The sequence below is a fragment of the Rousettus aegyptiacus genome, unplaced genomic scaffold, assembly GCF_014176215.1.
Source record: "Rousettus aegyptiacus isolate mRouAeg1 unplaced genomic scaffold, mRouAeg1.p scaffold_m13_p_9, whole genome shotgun sequence".
Classification (NCBI taxonomy): Eukaryota; Metazoa; Chordata; class Mammalia; order Chiroptera; family Pteropodidae; genus Rousettus; species Rousettus aegyptiacus.
The window spans coordinates 24,937,267-24,954,459 of NW_023416312.1; the positions used below are offsets into that span (position 1 = coordinate 24,937,267).

Genomic DNA, 17,193 nt, shown 5'->3' on the forward strand with positions numbered 1-17,193 from the left:
TCCCTCCTCTTCCCTCTCCTCTCCTGGTTCCCCCCCCCACCTCGCATTCAGAGCACTTAAACCACGGTTTCCTGCTCCACAAAATGGCCACCGCGCCCGACACCTGCGGTCACGTGACCCGCCGTTCTCTGAAGCCTCTTTTTGCCTAACTCCGATTTCGGGGAAGCTGCCTGCAAAAGAGCGAAGGCTGATTAATTTAGAGAAATTTCACGACATCTCCGAGTCCGCGGACTGAGAGAGAAAGAAGAGAGAGGGCGCGTGTTATAAAGTTACAGCAAAATCCGGGAGAATAGGGAGAAAGGGGAAAAAGACCTAAATTAAATTTTAGGCCTCCTAGTTGGCGGAAAGCTAGTTCTCGCGAGACTAAGGATAGCTGAGAACAGGGGAAGAGAAGCGCAACCTAACTAGAATAGCATTTAGCGCTCCGAGCTCTAAGGTAGGACGACGAGCCCGGGACGAGACTAAGAAGTCCCGCGAGGTTAGGAGTCGACGAGCGCGCAGTAGCTAGGCAGAAGTGGTAACGGCAGGGGGAGTGCGGGTGTGAGAGGGAGGGTACACGTCTTACGTGCTGACGTAGCAGTCTCTCGAGTGGGTATATTAGGTCCGTGGTCGCGCCGTCCGTTCCAGAGCCGCAGTTCTCCCGTGAGAGGACCTTCGCGGTGAATCAAACACACTCGCTCAGCAGCGGAAGACTCCGAGTTCTCGGTACTCTTCAGGGATGAGTCATGTGGCGGTGGAAAATGCGCTCGGGCTGGACCAGCAGGTGAGCTGCAGGGACCCCACCGGGCTGCACGAATCTCTCCCCTGACCTAACCTGGCTTGTGGCGCAGCGCTTACTGACACCCTCAGTTCCCATTTCCTAGGTACCTAGGGCTGGCGAGTGTCAATGGTCAGGGACTATGGAGGAACGGGGAGGTGGCAGGAATGCCGGTTGTGGCTGTCGCCCGGGCCCCGGCTTGGCCCGCGGTATTGTCCCCGGGCCGAGCACAATGGCGGCTTTTGTGTGTGCTTGCGCAGGCGGGCGGAGGGGGAGGGGGAGGGGGTGCGCGCGCGTGCTCGCGTAGACGCGCACGCGCGAACCTCTACTGGCTAGTGACCCATAGGTGTTGGGGGGATCCGCGGTGCACGAATGGGGACTCTGGCTTCCCAAGGGTTTCAGCCCTCAATGCGCGCGATTCTCGGATTCGTGTTTTGGAGACCTGGCGGCATTGGTGTATGTGTGTCTGGGTGTGTGAGCGCGCTCGTGAGCGCGCGTGTGCGGTGGAATGCGGCCCTGGAATGTGGGAGGGGGCATCGCAGGGGGCTGCCTGCACTCGGGGTAATGGCGGCGGCCTCCTTTGTGTGGTGCTGGGTGGCGCTGCGGCCCACTAGCGGGAGAGGCCGGACCAACCGGGCCCCCGGCGAGGACCTGGAAAGGAGGACGCAGTGGGCATCTTGTTCCTGCCGGGCTTCCTTCCGCAGGTTTTCTCGTTTCAGCCAGGTTTCCGCAGGCCCGGCGCTGCAGCCCGGGAGGCCGCGTTTCCGGAGTGGAAAGTTTTGTGACGCAGAATTTTCGGGGAGGAATGGGGGGGGGGGAGGGGAGGGAGTAAAGGGCCGCTGCTTGCGCGGTGGCGCTGGGCTCTGGGCTCTAGAGCTGGAGGTTAAGGACCCGGAGCAGCCCTTACGTACTTGCTCCTGGTAGTCACTGGAGATTTAGCCTATGGCCACGCGTTATTTTGGGGTACGGGTATCACGGGTTGTAAGAGTGTCCTTAAGTTAGTGACTTCTGAATCGACCAGAGGAATAAATGAATGTGACTTGAGGGAAAATAAAAAGTTTTGTTGACTTGTTGCAGCCCGTGGAATAAAATTTTGAAATAGGTCGAATTAGGTGTGTCGTCTTAACTGGAATTCCCTCCTAAGCGTGGGGGGTAGAGGAGAGGAGGATGTGAGAGCTGAGTGGTTAACGCGTTTTGGTGGCAGGAAGTCTGCATCCCTCTGCAACATTGGCACCACGCTTCAGATAAGCTGAGGGATGTTTGGAGCCTTTAAATAAGCTCTGGAGTAATTCTAAAATGAAATTTAGTGATAAATTGATGATTTTCGAGTGGTCACATGTAATACTTTTTAGGGATTTAGCGATGTTTCTTTGGGAGCATTTTCCCCCCCATTAATGAATCAATTGTATTAAATCTTCTAAATTGCTCAGACCATATGTTGAATGGAAGCACAGACAAAAAATCGTGTGGAGCACAGGCTTACTAAGCCCCCAGCTTTAATGTTTTCCATATAGGTGGTGCAGATTTTAAGGTTCTTGACAGGAATTAACTTTAAATTAGTAGTCTATGTAATTTGGAATAACGTACAGTCCTTAGAATTCAGCAGCAAGCATTCACAAAGAAAATTGCAACACTGTAATCCTAACAATTTACAGTAGCGTTTAAAGTTGCCTTTTCATGTTGCCAATGTAAAATTAATAAAACTTGTATGTAACAAGTGCAAAGTTTTTGTTCCTATTATGCTTTGAAGTATCAGTCTGTTGAGATAACTACTGCAGAGAGAAAGCCTGGGAGCGTTTTTGCTGATAGAAATTATAGAAATAAGGTGCTTGAAGTCTTTACTAAGCTGATTTTTTATTTTTCTTTTTTTAAGACTTAGCATGTGCTTCCAATTTTCAGTGACTCCATTTGATGATGCTTGCAATTTTGACAGTATGATCTTGAGTGGACCACTTAATGGTATAGCATATATCACCTTGGCAGACGGGTGGCAACAGTAGTACTGTATGACTCGGTCTTTCGTGGCTTTTAAAATATTTCTTGGGGCACGTATTTTCCCCTCTCCCCCCATTGCTTGTAAGGTACTTCCTGGTTAGTCATTACAGAATGTAATCAAGATAGGTCTTTTTGTAGAATATTGAAGCTTTGAGCTACCAGTGTAAGGAGATAGGTAGAAATGGAGATTAAATGTAGTAAAATGTCCAAGTATTTAAGGGCATTGAATGCCAGTTCTGCCATTTATGCCCAGTCTTTAAACTTATCTCAGTGGTGAAAATGGGAGAATGAATAGGTATGTACTTCACAGGGCTGTGCTTAACGTAGTAGTGCTCATTATGTAGTGGGTATATTGTTAATCTTTTTAAGAGTGCTACACTAATTAAAAATATTTGCAATATTTAGGGGTAAAGGAATTAAAATTCTGCCATTTTTCAGATGTGCTTTGTAAATTTGAAATCCAAGTAGAAAGTTGGCATTGGAAACATTTCTCATATGATTGGAGCTAAAATTAGTCTTTGTCTATATGACATTTAAAATTTTTAATTTCTCGAGCTTTCACTATGGAAAATGTTACAGGGAAAATTCATTTTGAATGAATGACTTAAATTTGGACCGAGTTGGGTACTGGAAAGCACCAATATCTTGATGTGCTGCCAAGGGTGTACATAATACTGTTTTGCATTTGTTTAGAACTTTACAGTCTTAAGCACATTCTTAGTCACTTTCACATTAAGAGTGCCACTTAACTGTGCAGCGGGACTAGTGCTTGTAAATGCTAGCGGGCAGACTAGTTTTAGAATTTTTAGTGTAATATTTCATCATGTGGACTGCTAACGATTTTAACTCTCTTCTAGTTTGCTGGCCTAGACCTGAATTCTTCAGATAATCAGAGTGGAGGAAGTACAGCCAGCAGTAAGTAAAACATTTTATGGATTTACAGAATATTAGGGTTTTAATATATTATTTTGTTGAACTTATTTAAAATTTTAAGACTTTCTCTAGTATTTACTGTGTAAAGAATTATGTAGTAAGTGATCAATCTAAAGCGTCGTGACCTTTTGGTAATAAAAAGGATCGGTTCTCTTGAATAAAAGTGATTTTTAAAAACCGTACAACACATAATTTTTAGAGTTTGTCTATGAACATGGGCCCAGTTTAGAGGTGATGGGGTCGTGTCTATCCCTCATCAGTAAAGGAAACATTCACATATTTAAATCATTATAGCTATCCCTTTTCCACGAAGAACATGAAACTAATAGAATAAAGCTAGATCGAATCTTGGGGTGGTTAGGATTCAAAATGCCATGTGGCTTTTTTTTTTTTTTTTTTTTGGAAAAGAAGTTAGTTAGATGTAAAAGTTATCTCTCCCTTCCCCAGGTTTATTTATTTTTTATTTTTTATTTTTTGTCTTTTTGAGACTTGTTAGAGATTAGTAATAAGGAAATCTCTATTGGCGGCAGTAGACTTGCTTCAGTTTAGGACTCTTCCAACCTATTATCTAAAAAGATGAGTACGAGTTGTAGGGTTTCAAAGCACTTATTTCTTAAAGCGTTGTATTACGTAGTAAAGACAATGTCATTTTTAGGCAGGGACCTAACTGGACACAGTTTTACTTGGCATTTTTTTAAATTTCACCTTATTTCCCATGCTAAGAATCTTTTAAGAATTGATCATCTTAGTAGAAATCTTTAATATTTAATTCAACCCAGAAGGGAAAAAGGAAAATTAAATTGCAGATTTACTAGTAATAAAGTGATTCGACTTCATATGGTGGATATGCATTGTTTGCTTTTTGCCTTTTCATCCATTTCCTAGGCTGTATTCTTGCTTGCATACAGAGCAACAGTCGACTTTCCTTAAACTCAGCAAGCCCCAAATTAAAATTCCCAAATTCTTGAAATTATTAACTTTTCAGCTTTTTCACATATATTCTGTTTGGAATTTATTAGGATAGAAACAAACAAAAAGCCTCTTGAAACGGCTAATTGTGTGATTTATTACCTTTTAGGTTGTTATTGTAATACTTGAGTTGTAACCATTTTGTTAGTTTATGACAATTCTGAAACCAAAGCAGGCCTTTAAAATAATTGTGTTAATTAACCTTTAGTGGCAAGTTAAGCATTTTATATTTGTAAACTTAAACTATTAGGTTCTAAGTCAAATTTGTGTTTGCCAAACTTCTCTCCTTTTTAAAAATTTCTTTATAAAGCAATAACTCATTTAAAGTAAAACTGAATTCATCACTCCCAATTTCCAAGTAAGCAGACTAAGAAGGCTAGGAATTTAAAAAAAAATTTTTTTAGAACTATTTAATAGCACGCGTTTTGGTAAGAAGCTTTAACTTGAAGGTTTTTGGCATTTAGTTTTATATGTATGTCTTTTTTTCTTTTCCTTTTTTTTTTTTTTTTTAGAAGGGCGCTATATTCCTCCTCACTTAAGGAACAGAGAAGCTACTAAAGGTAAGTCCTTTGAACAATTGTAGACCTAATTCTTGCTGAGTTTAGAAGTTGGAGCCCAGGGAAAAGGAGGCACCTTGGGAAGTTTGTAAACTCTGCTTCTGTCAGCTGGTGTTCATATATTAGGAGTTAATCACTTGGGAAAAACCCATTTAATGTCACACAGTGGAAAATTTCTATTTCCTTTGTCATGCTGTTACTAGGCCAAGAGCATGGTATTGTATAATTTCACTAATCTTGTGCTTAATCTGTGTTTGTAATCTTTCACAGCATGATTTCAATTTGAAAAAGATGAGTGGGCGCCCCTACTATGTAAACCTAACTGCATGGTGATAACCCAGTTATTTTTGTCTTGCGGAGGTGCCGAAATGAAGATGAGATTATTGTGGAATAGTTAACAGGGTTGTGTAGTGTTGTGCATGCTCCCAATAAGTTGGGAGTGATTCTCTGGTTTCATTTCCTTGCCTTAACTGTTTCATTTGAAAGGCTTTATCTGAAAGGTATCACAACACCTGGTCTTTTCCCATTTAGTTCGTAATGTGATAGAAAACTAATACATAACGCAAATTATGGGACAACTGTTTGGGTCCTATATAGATGTAGAATAGATGCTCCAAGATTTAGAGGAAAGAGAAGGTCAAGAAAACCATTTAAAGGTCAGGAGGAGGAAGATACTGGATAAAGGTTTTAGTTACTGCAAAGTTTGTCTTTTATCATCATGGGTGTTCTTATTCCTTAGAATGTAGTAGCAGGAATTGACCCCCATGTATATTTGGGGCTTTGGTGCCGTGACAAAAATCAAAGGGGGAGAGGCAGTATCAGGTTTAGAGCTGAAAGAGCTCTTGTCTAACTCAATTCTATTGATAACTAAGGATGTTGGTCACCAGGCTGGCTAATAATAGAGGCAGAAGGCCGAACGAAAGTATCTTAACTTGTAAGCTAATCTCTATTTAATAAAGTGTTACCTAAGCTAGTTAAACCCTCTACTTGTCTTTAAACCCTCTGCCTATCTGGCTAATTTATATCTTTGTCATCCTTTCTTACTGAATGTTTATAGCTGTACTCTAGAAACCTATCTACACTAAGAGTGAGTAGGGAGGTGGATTTTCCTTTTCTGAGGTGTTCTTGAGTCTCACCTGACAGTATATATTTCATCACCTCGAAGAAACATTGAAACAGTGGTAACTGGTTTCCTAGTAAGCTCATTCATACCTATAAAATGAATGGAAGTTAAATTGTGATGGTCATAATACCATAATCATTGCATTACAGGAACAGCTGTTGACCTTTTAGAAGTGATATTTTTTCAGAACATTTTTAAATTGTGAGATTGCTTGGTTTTCTGGTGGAGAGAATTGGAGATATAAAACATTTTGTGTTCCCTAATGTAAACCAGCTCTAAATCTTGATACTTTTTTAGTGCCATGATAAGAATTATTTCCACTGTCCCTCCGGCTTATAGAGAGAAAATTAAGTCAGTAGAGGGTTTTAAAATCAGAAACATAAGAATTATGTCAAGGTATTGTTAATTACTAATTAATACGGTTAAATGGTTTTTTTTTTTTCATCGAAGGATTCTACGATAAAGACAGTTCAGGGTGGAGTTCTAGTAAAGATAAGGATGCATACAGCAGTTTTGGATCTCGTAGTGATTCAAGAGGGAAGTCTAGCTTCTTCAGTGATCGTGGAACTGGGTCAAGGGGAAGGTAAGTGATTTATCTAATTCTGTTACATGTGTGCACAGTACAGCAATTTAGGAATCGGTCTTCAATTTGATGAGTCCTCATCCTGTACTCTGATCATTAAACATATTTTCACCCTTTAATAGACCACTTATTTGGATGTTAAACATTACATCTGTTTAAATCATATCTTCTTAGCTGTAAGAGGTCTTTACTAAATTAAACTTGTTACATAGAAATTAGATAAGAATAAGAACATGCCCTTTGGCATAAATGAAATCAGTTATTTTTATATTTCCCTAGTTTTATGTATTCTATTTAAAAATAAGTTTAGCGAATGGCCTAATTTGGTTGAGATTTTTGTGGATAATTCTATATGACAATTTTTAAACACCTTATATTTTTGATTACACAAGTGTGGTGAACTGACCTCATGCGCCTAATAGCTGTGGTTAGTCCTGTGTGTCCTGATTTTTCGCAAACAGGCCTAAAAACTAAAAGCATCTTAATTCAGGTAAGGATTATTTTCTACCTTTTATGCAAATTCTTGTCACACAGGTGAATTGTCCTTTAAATGACATCCTTGTATAATCGGGACAATTGATATTTGGTGTGCTGTTTTCTTTTCTCTACCACTAAATAAATATATGTGGATGAGAACTTTAATAAAGGTATGTTATATGCTGATTTCAAATATATTAAGACTTGATTCTTAATTTCAGCATAAATGAGGCCTGTGTATGCTGTATAACTATAGAAATAAAAAGGATGCTGATTTTAGAAAACGTAAACGACACATACAATCTGGCTAATTACAGGGCCTATTTTGACAAATAAGAGTAAACTAGTATTGGGTTGTTGACATTCTTGAGGTTAACCGTAATGAATAATTCAGCTTCTCCAGGTACCATTCCAGATTAGTGGTAAGAATCTGATAATTTTTAATGTGATATTGATTGATTGATTGTGCTGTTCAGGTTTGATGATCGTGGACGGAGTGACTATGATGGCATTGGCAGCCGTGGTGACAGAAGTGGCTTTGGCAAATTTGAACGAGGTGGGAATAGTCGCTGGTGTGACAAATCAGATGAGGATGATTGGTCAAAACCGCTCCCACCAAGTGAACGTTTGGAACAGTAAGTTTCTGAATTGCATGTTAATTGTGATGCAGCCTTCTTAGCTAGAATGACAAACTTACCATTTTTTTGATTTCAGGGAACTCTTTTCTGGAGGCAACACTGGGATTAACTTTGAGAAATATGATGATATTCCAGTTGAGGCAACAGGCAACAACTGTCCTCCACACATTGAAAGTGTAAGTATCTTTGATCTTTAAGACAATGGGGGAAGTGTAAATGTTTTCACAGTACATCAAAATGAGATGGGCTTCCTGGTATACATAAACCCATGCTTCCTTTATTTTAACAATTCTTAAAAGTTACTTTAAAAACTGACCTCATTGGCGCATGGAAAAGGGAGAGAATTTAGTTCAGTGTTACCATTAATTTGAAATAGGGAATGGGTCAAACACAGGAAGAATTCAAAACTTCTATGTAGATTAAGCCCACGGGGTCGATTTTTTTTCCAAAAATGTAAAAATTTTTGTTTAAAGCAATTGTAAACTAACATACATGTCAGTTAATAGTTTGGGCTTTTTTTTTTTTCATTATTAGTAGAAAACAAAAATGGCTCCAGATAGCATTTCTAGCTATTTAACCCTGTTGAATTTCTCGACAGTTCAGTGATGTTGAGATGGGAGAAATTATTATGGGAAACATTGAGCTTACTCGTTATACTCGCCCAACTCCAGTGCAAAAGCATGCTATTCCTATTATCAAAGAGAAAAGAGACTTGATGGCTTGTGCCCAAACAGGTAAGCTCACTTGATAAAAGTAAAAGTAGGATAAGATTGGAGAATAGCCTGTGGCCCATAGAAATGTGGCCAAGGGAAAGTTCCACTGTGGGGTCTTTTGGGAACAGCCTCTGAATTCAGTATAAGCCTTATTATAATATCTGTGAGTTGAACCAGTTTGAAAGAGGGGGACAAAATTCTCCCACTAAAAATATATAGCACTTTGAATCATTTGTTATTTTTTCCTATGGAAGAAAATGTCATTCTTTATACACTATCAATATATACCTACACAGAATTGTTAGAAATTGAAATTTGACACCACTTTGGAGGCAAAATTCCTGCTTTCTTTACAAACACAAATGGAAAGAAGTGAATTATCAATCAGTTTTGTACACTTTTCTGTTAAGGAACAAAATGTTTCGATTTTTACAGGCTATGCAGTCTCTGAACTACTCAGCTTTTTTGTAGTGAGAAGGCAGCCATAAATAATGTGTAAATTAATTGAGCATGGCCGTATTCCAAATAAAGCTTTATCTACAAAGATATAAATAGTCTGGGCCTTAGTTTGTTGACTCCTATTACAAGGTGGATCAAATAAGTCACTTAGTATTTTAAACTTAGCTGTTAATTTTTAGAAAATTTACTTGGGTGTAAAGTAAAATTACTAATTGACTAGTAATGGGGCAGTTATCAAACACTGTCACCTAACACCACTTATTCAAAAGTAATGTGTTTTTGTGATTGAATTAAATATGCTTTCTCTTAAACAGGGTCTGGAAAAACTGCAGCTTTTCTTTTGCCCATCTTGAGTCAGATTTATTCTGATGGTCCAGGCGAGGCCTTGAGGGCCATGAAGGTAAATATTTCTTTATAAAACAGGAAATTATTGTAGAACTTTGTAGATAGCTGTAGAGACAGCTTTCTAAATGACACTATTTAACAAAAAAATTTTCAAATGGAATCCATAAATTACAGAGGGAGAATATATTGTAATAAATCTTTAACAAGATATTAGAGTTCAATTTATAAATTAATTTCTTAGGAAAATGGAAGGTATGGGCGCCGCAAACAGTACCCAATCTCCTTGGTATTGGCACCAACTAGAGAATTGGCAGTACAGATCTATGAGGAAGCCAGGAAAGTAAGTATATATATTTCATTGGTTATTGGCTTTCTGATGGATTTTAATGAAATGGTTAATGACCACGCAAAAATCTCTACTTTGTAATTGGTAACATTTCTTTGTTTATAGTTTTCATACCGATCTAGAGTTCGTCCTTGTGTGGTTTATGGTGGTGCTGATATTGGTCAGCAGATTCGAGACTTAGAACGTGGATGTCACTTGTTAGTAGCCACTCCAGGACGTCTCGTGGACATGATGGAACGAGGAAAGATTGGATTAGACTTCTGCAAGTATGTTAATTTTTAAATGTATGGAGAATACAGTGCTAATTTTTAAAAAATTGCTGGCCATTACTTGTATAGTACTTATTTTAGCATTGTCTAAAATTTAAGATTGAGAAGTGATTTTAGCTGTATAATTTTTATGAAAAGTTTGTTCATTGTAATTTTAATGTTGAAAAATCAGTGACATTTTAGTAGAGGCTAAGAATGACGACCAGACTGTGGGACAGAGTCAAGTATTAAAAGTTAATTTGCCTGTGTGCTTTTGGATGATTTATTTAGTGGCAAAAATCCTGGGCTGTGTGTGCATCAAATTGTGTGATATGAGGGGTTTAATAACTACCTGAAAGAAAACATAATGGTACTTTTACAGGTACAGCGATACTAAACAACTTTTTTTCACGGCAGATACTTGGTGTTGGATGAAGCTGATCGGATGTTAGATATGGGATTTGAACCTCAAATACGTAGAATAGTTGAACAAGATACTATGCCACCAAAGGGAGTTCGCCACACTATGATGTTTAGTGCTACTTTCCCTAAGGAAATACAGGTATTGTTTAGGGCTGCGAATAATATTTGTTTACTTAGGAAATTGTCTCAGTAGATAATAAAAACTTTTTTTTTCCTTTCAGATGCTTGCTCGTGATTTCTTGGATGAGTATATCTTTCTGGCTGTAGGAAGAGTTGGCTCTACCTCTGAGAACATCACACAGAAAGTAGTTTGGGTGGAAGAGTTAGACAAAAGATCATTTCTGCTTGACCTTCTAAATGCAACAGGTAAAATTATGAATAATTTCTGTATTACTCTGGTGGCTTAGGTAATGAGAATTGGATTACCTTTATTGTTCCCATTCAGAATGGTCTGTTAACAATGGTGTATTTTAATTACCTCTATTTGCATGTTTACTTAGTGCAAAGAGAACAAAGCCCCTATTACTGACAAATACCTTGTAATTTTTCAAATTTAGGCAAGGATTCACTGACTTTAGTGTTTGTGGAGACCAAAAAGGGTGCAGATTCTTTGGAGGAGTTCTTATACCGTGAAGGGTATGCTTGTACCAGTATCCATGGAGACCGATCTCAGAGAGATAGAGAAGAGGCCCTTCACCAGTTCCGCTCAGGAAAAAGCCCAATACTAGTGGCTACAGCAGTATGTTTAATATAATCTCTTCATGTTTAACTCTTGGTTTTCTTTTAAGTGGGCCATATATAACAAAAGTTATCTTCCAGGTAGCAGCAAGAGGACTGGACATTTCAAATGTAAAACATGTTATCAATTTTGATTTGCCAAGTGATATTGAAGAATATGTACATCGCATTGGCCGTACAGGACGTGTAGGAAACCTTGGTAAGTGTGTGTGTGGTTAGGTTACTTGATGGTCTGGTGTTCATTTTTCAGTCTGACGCATGTAGTGAAGAACACTTTAGGATCTTAAGTTACAAGAACTCTATTTCCAAGGAATGTAGTTAAAAAGTATATTTCAGCAATAGAAGTAACAGAAAAGTCAGGTTTTGTTCAAGGAACCTTTAAGTTGGTTAAATAGCAATTTTTATCCTTTTAAATATTCTGTTTACTGACAAAAGTAAGATTACTGTGCTATTTTATGGAAAACCTTAATTTATGTATTTTTCGGAACTGTTTTAGGCCTTGCCACCTCTTTCTTTAATGAAAGAAATGTAAACATCACGAAGGATTTGTTGGATCTTCTTGTTGAAGCAAAACAAGAGGTGCCATCTTGGTTAGAAAACATGGCTTATGAACACCACTATAAGGGTAGCAGTCGTGGACGGTCTAAGAGGTGAGTTACAGGTGGTATATAATGAGGGGGATGAGTGCTGTGTTCAAGGTTAACAAGCTTAATTTTCTTAGGCTCCTAGATCTTTTGTGTTATTGGAGATATTAGTAAAAAGGGTGACAGGTCAGTGGCAGACTTTCATGGCTAAGGCCATTCAAAACACTATTAAGGAACATGAGGCTGAATGGAGAATTGATTGAATTGAAAAATTAGAAAGTGGTTATTGGGAAGTTTTAGTAAGAATTTGGGGTTATTTAGTGGGAATTCATCTTCATATGAACCAATACACATTTTTGTCCTCATAGTAGTAGATTCAGTGGAGGATTTGGTGCCAGAGATTATCGACAAAGTAGTGGTGGCAGCAGTTCCAGCTTCAGCAGCCGCGCAAGCAGCAGCCGCAGTGGTGGAGGCAGCCACGGCAGCAGCAGAGGGTTTGGTGGAGGTAATATTAAATTTTTAATGTATTTGGGAAGGGTTCTTTTCCTTTTAGTCGTCCTTTTCAAAGCATAATTAAACCACTATGCTGTATACCTGAAACACATAAAATAATTATTGAATGTCAATTCTAATGGAAAAATAATTTTTTAAAAGCATAATATTGGGGAAGTTCAACTCTAAATTGCTTTTTACAGTTTTAAATCTAAAATACTTAAGGGAAAGATGGTATTTAACAGTGGATGACTTAATTTCTTTCTTTTTTTTTTAATCTCTCATTAGGTGGCTATGGAGGCTTTTACAACAGTGATGGATATGGAGGAAATTACAACTCCCAGGGGGTTGACTGGTGGGGTAACTGAACCTGCTTTACAGTAGGTCACCCTGCCAAACAAGCTAATATGGAAACCACATGTAACTTAGCCAGACTATACCTTGTGTAGCTTCAAGAACTCGCAGTACATTACCAGCTGTGATTCTCCACTGAAATTTTTTTTTTTAAGGGAGCTCAAGGTCACATGAAGAAGTGAAAGGAACAATCAGCAGCCCTGTTCAGAAGGTGGTTTGAAGACTTCATTGCTGTAGTTTGGATTAACTCCCCTCCCGCCAACCCCCATCCCAAACTGCATTTATAATTTGTGACTGAGGATCATTTGTTTGTTAATGTACTGTGCCTTTAACTTTAGACAACTTTTTATTTTGATGTCCTGTTGGCTCAGTAATGCTCAAGATACCAATTGTTTTGACAAAATAAATTTACTGAACTTGGGCTAAAATCAAACCTTGGCACACAGGTGTGATACAACTTAACAGGAATCATCGATTCATCCATAAATATTACAAGGAAAATACTTACGTGGTAAGCCCGCATTAGGGCTTTTTGATACTTGCAGATTGGGGGAAAACAAACAACAAACGTCTTGAAGCATATTTAATGGAATTAGTTTCTAATGTGGCAAACTGTATTAAAGTTCTGATTTGCTCACTCTATCCTGGATAGGTATTTAGAACCTGATAGTCTTTAAACAAGCCATTCCAGTCATGATGAGGTGATGTATGATATGAGTACATGCATACATTCAAAGCACAGTTTTCAAAGTTAATGCAAGTAAAATACAGCAATTCCTCTTTCAATGTTTAGGCAGATCATTATGAGCTAGCCAAATGTGGGCATACTATTATTACAGGGAAAGTTTAAAGGTCTGATAACTTGAAATAGGTTTTTAGGAGAATTCATCTACTTAGACTTTTTAAATGCCTGCCATAAATGAAACTGAAATGGTAGAATGGCTGACCACAGCAATGACCAGCCCTCGTTAGGGCCCTGGATGATTTTTGGTCTAATAACGCATGCTAGTGTTGATGTTTTTTGGTCAAGAGGGTATGAACAGGAAGAATTAATGCAGCAGGCTTTATTTTAAATGCCGATTCACATTACTCTGTTCAAGCTGCGTTGAGATGTTAAACTGGCTTACTATAGACTTTGTAAAAATGGCTCCAGAAGAGTAACAAACTGAAATATTTGAGATCACACAGGTTGGAAATATGTACATAACTGCACAAGGTGTCAATTCTGCTATACAGTGCAGTTTTAGTCAGTTTTAGTTGCATAGGTTTCCATTGTATTTATAGTCTGTTTATGCTAAATCTGGCCAAAGATGAGCATTGTCCACCACTAAAATGCCTCTGCCACTTTGAATTCTGTGCTGATTTTGTGGCCAGAATGCGGTGATCAAAACGCTCAATCTTTTTACAGTGGCATAGGAAGACGGCAAAAATTTCCTAAAGTGCAATAGATTTTCAAGTGTATTGTGCCTTGTTCTAAAACTTTTATTAAGTAGGTGCACTTGACAGTATTGAGGTCATTTGTTATGGTGCTATTTCAATTAGTCTAGGTTTAGGCCCTTGTACATTTTGCCCATAACTTTTTACAAAGTACTTCTTTTATTGCACATTCAGAGAATTTTATATATATGTCTTGTGTGCGTGTCCTTAAACTTCCAATCTTATTTTGTCTCTTGGAGATTGTTGAACGCAGCTTGTCTAGGAAGGGGGATGGGACTAGATTCTAAAATTTATTTGGGACCATGGGAGTGATAGTTGGGAAGAAAACTATTTGCACACGACAGATTTCTAGATACTTTTTGCTGCTAGTTTTATGTAATATTTATTGAACATTTTGACAAATATTTATTTTTGTAAGCCTAAAAGTGATTCTTTGAAAGTTTAAAGAAACTTGACCAAAAGACAGTACAAAAACACTGGCACTTGAATGTTGAATGTCACCGTATGCGTGAAATTATATATTTCGGGGTAGTGTGAGCTTTTAATGTTAAGTCATATTAAACTCTTAAGTCAAATTAAGCAGACCCGGCATTGGCAGTGTAGCCATAACTTTCTGATGTTAGTAAAAACAAAATTGGCGACTTGAAATTAATCATGCCAAGGTTTTGATACACTTGTCTTAAGATATTAATGAAACACTTCAAAACACTGATATGAAGTGTCCAGATTCTGATGTTTGTTGTGTGAGTTTTGTTTTAGTTGTATTTTTTTTTTTTCCAGTGAATGTCTGGCACATTGCAATCCTCAAACATGTGGTTATCTTTGTTGTATTGGCATAGTCAGTGACTTGTACATTCAGCAATAGCGTTTGAGCAAGTTTATCAGTAAGCAATATTTTCAGTTAATAAATAAGGTTTCAAAAATCACAAGAATGGATTTAAACTTGCTGAATGTAAAGATGAACCTCAAGTCACTGTAGCTTTAGTAATTGCTTATTGTATTAGTTTAGATGCTAGCACTGCATGTGCTGTGCATATTCTGATTTTATTAAAATAAAAAGTTGAACTGCACAGTCTTCCTTTGTTGTTGTCAACTGTGGTTTATTATTAGAAGTGAAAATAAAGTTGTGCTCTTGCTTGAAGAATTGTAAGATGTTATTTCTTTGGTTGCTGTCCAGTGCTAATTTTGAGATTCCCCTTGGGGGCAGAATTATTTTGGTACCATAAATATTTGTTAATGCAGTGAGAAAAGGGTTTGTGTAACGGATGGTAATCTTAAAGGTCCTTATTGATGTACGAAGAGTCTTACAAATTGGCTTGTACTTTAAGCAAGCTTAATATGGGTTGGAATCTTGAAGTTCTTGACAGAGGGTTGAATAATGAAAGAATGGGGTAAAAAACAAGTGTATTCATGATCCAATGAGTGATGGTAAGTACCTAGGGGCTCAAGAGTATTTTAGGTAAGAGTAAGATGCCATGGGCTTGCCCTCTTTTTTTTTTTTTTTTGGCTGATGTCCTTTATTAAGCATAAGTTGCTGCAGGTGGCTTGCTACTAGTTAACAAGATGGTATGAGCGCCATATTGAATAAGAACTTGGTTTGAACCATTTGAGAAGGCTATTTTGGGGGCAAAAAGGTCAAAAATGGGCAGTTTGATAGGGTTCAACCTAATGAAAGTATACATATTGAACTTCTGTTTTACTTTTTGAGTTGTAGGTTTGCAGCATGGTTAACGTTTGTATTTAACATTTGTATTCCTGTTTTCCTTGTAATACTGAAGATGACATTTTTCTAAGAGGTGTAAAAATGCCTCTTCAATCTTTTGACTGGATATCATTCTTCAATATAGTGCAGGTGCAATCCACACTTGCCTAGAAGATATTCAACAGCTCACCTCTTACCTGACATCAGTTGATTAGCAGTATGCAGAATGGTGGCTGAACCTCTACTCCTGACCAAGTTACTGGATAGGGCCTAGTAGGTTATCTGGTAGACATGATGCAAAGGCTGATTTGGGGTCATTTCAAAAATTGCATGGGTTAATTGAGTATTGGGTTTTGGGAATGTATCAGTAAATTCAGATGTCCTTGCCCTCTTGGAACTGGGTGTTGGCAACAGAAGTACCTGGGAAATGATTCTAGGGCAACTCTCCTAATAGAATCCATCTGAGGTTTATGCAAGAATCTTGCTGCTTTTGTTATTCCTAAATCTCCCCTGGGAACTCTAATGTAACCAACTTTGGGATGGAGCCCACTGTTCTCTACTCTATCCACTGTTTCAAAACTTGCATTTGCTATTATGTTTCAGGTACTTAATGGCAGAGCAGCTCTATACTCCAAATGATAATACGTACTGAACCAAACAAATCATGGCACTCCTATGGAACCCTTATGGTGTGGTACTAATCTACCTGTGCAGCTTTTAACTTCCTATCCCTTATTCTGTAGCTGAATATGATGCTATCTTTCAGACTTGTCCTACACTCTGCCTTAGTTTTTGTGCACCTTCTTTCTTCTAACTAGATTTGGAGTTAACAGTAATTCTATATGTTGTACTCAGAATATTAAGCTGCCTTTTCCAGTTACTAGCGGTGTGGAGGAAATGCTCTAATGGGTGGAGGAAAGGGTAGGTTACAATTGGAGCATGCAGAATGATCTCAACTGAGAATATATCGACTGGGAGGAAATCTAAAATAGTGACAGTCCTTTGATTCTGATTGAAATTGAAAAATTTTCTGCCTCATACTAAACGATTATTATACAATTAGAATATATTTTCTAATAAAACATGGATTTTGATTGTTTTAGTTTGAAATGATTAAAGATTTAGAGAAAGTTGTGAAAATAGTACAGAGAGGTCCTGTACCCTTCACCCAGTTTCTCCTCATGGCAACATTTGGTATAACTAGTACATCAAACCAGGAAATGGACATTGGTACAATACACAGACATTCAGATTTCTCTAGTTTTACATGTATTGGTGTATATGTGTGCAGTTTTATCACATGTTGATTTGTGTAGCCAC

General features: G+C 38.1%; 1 protein-coding gene across 2 annotated transcripts; it reads left to right on the forward strand.

Annotated features, from left to right (window-relative positions):
- The first annotated feature begins 416 nt into the window (after positions 1-416).
- Positions 417-15,312, forward strand: DDX3X (DEAD-box helicase 3 X-linked). 2 transcript variants are annotated; one of them, XM_016156588.2, is made up of 17 exons: positions 417-763; positions 3,610-3,667; positions 5,167-5,214; positions 6,785-6,917; positions 7,871-8,029; positions 8,109-8,208; positions 8,631-8,766; positions 9,519-9,604; positions 9,791-9,889; positions 10,001-10,161; positions 10,561-10,705; positions 10,788-10,932; positions 11,124-11,305; positions 11,386-11,503; positions 11,801-11,954; positions 12,257-12,393; positions 12,669-15,312. In XM_016156588.2, the coding sequence occupies exons 1-17, from the start codon at positions 719-721 to the stop codon at positions 12,746-12,748; spliced, it is 1,986 nt and encodes a 661-aa protein (XP_016012074.1). In that variant the 5' UTR covers positions 417-718; the 3' UTR covers positions 12,749-15,312. The 2 variants fall into 2 exon arrangements, with proteins under 2 accessions (XP_016012074.1, XP_016012075.1); XM_016156589.2 differs by having other exon boundaries at positions 540-763; positions 12,260-12,393.
- Positions 15,313-17,193: the final 1,881 nt, after the last annotated feature.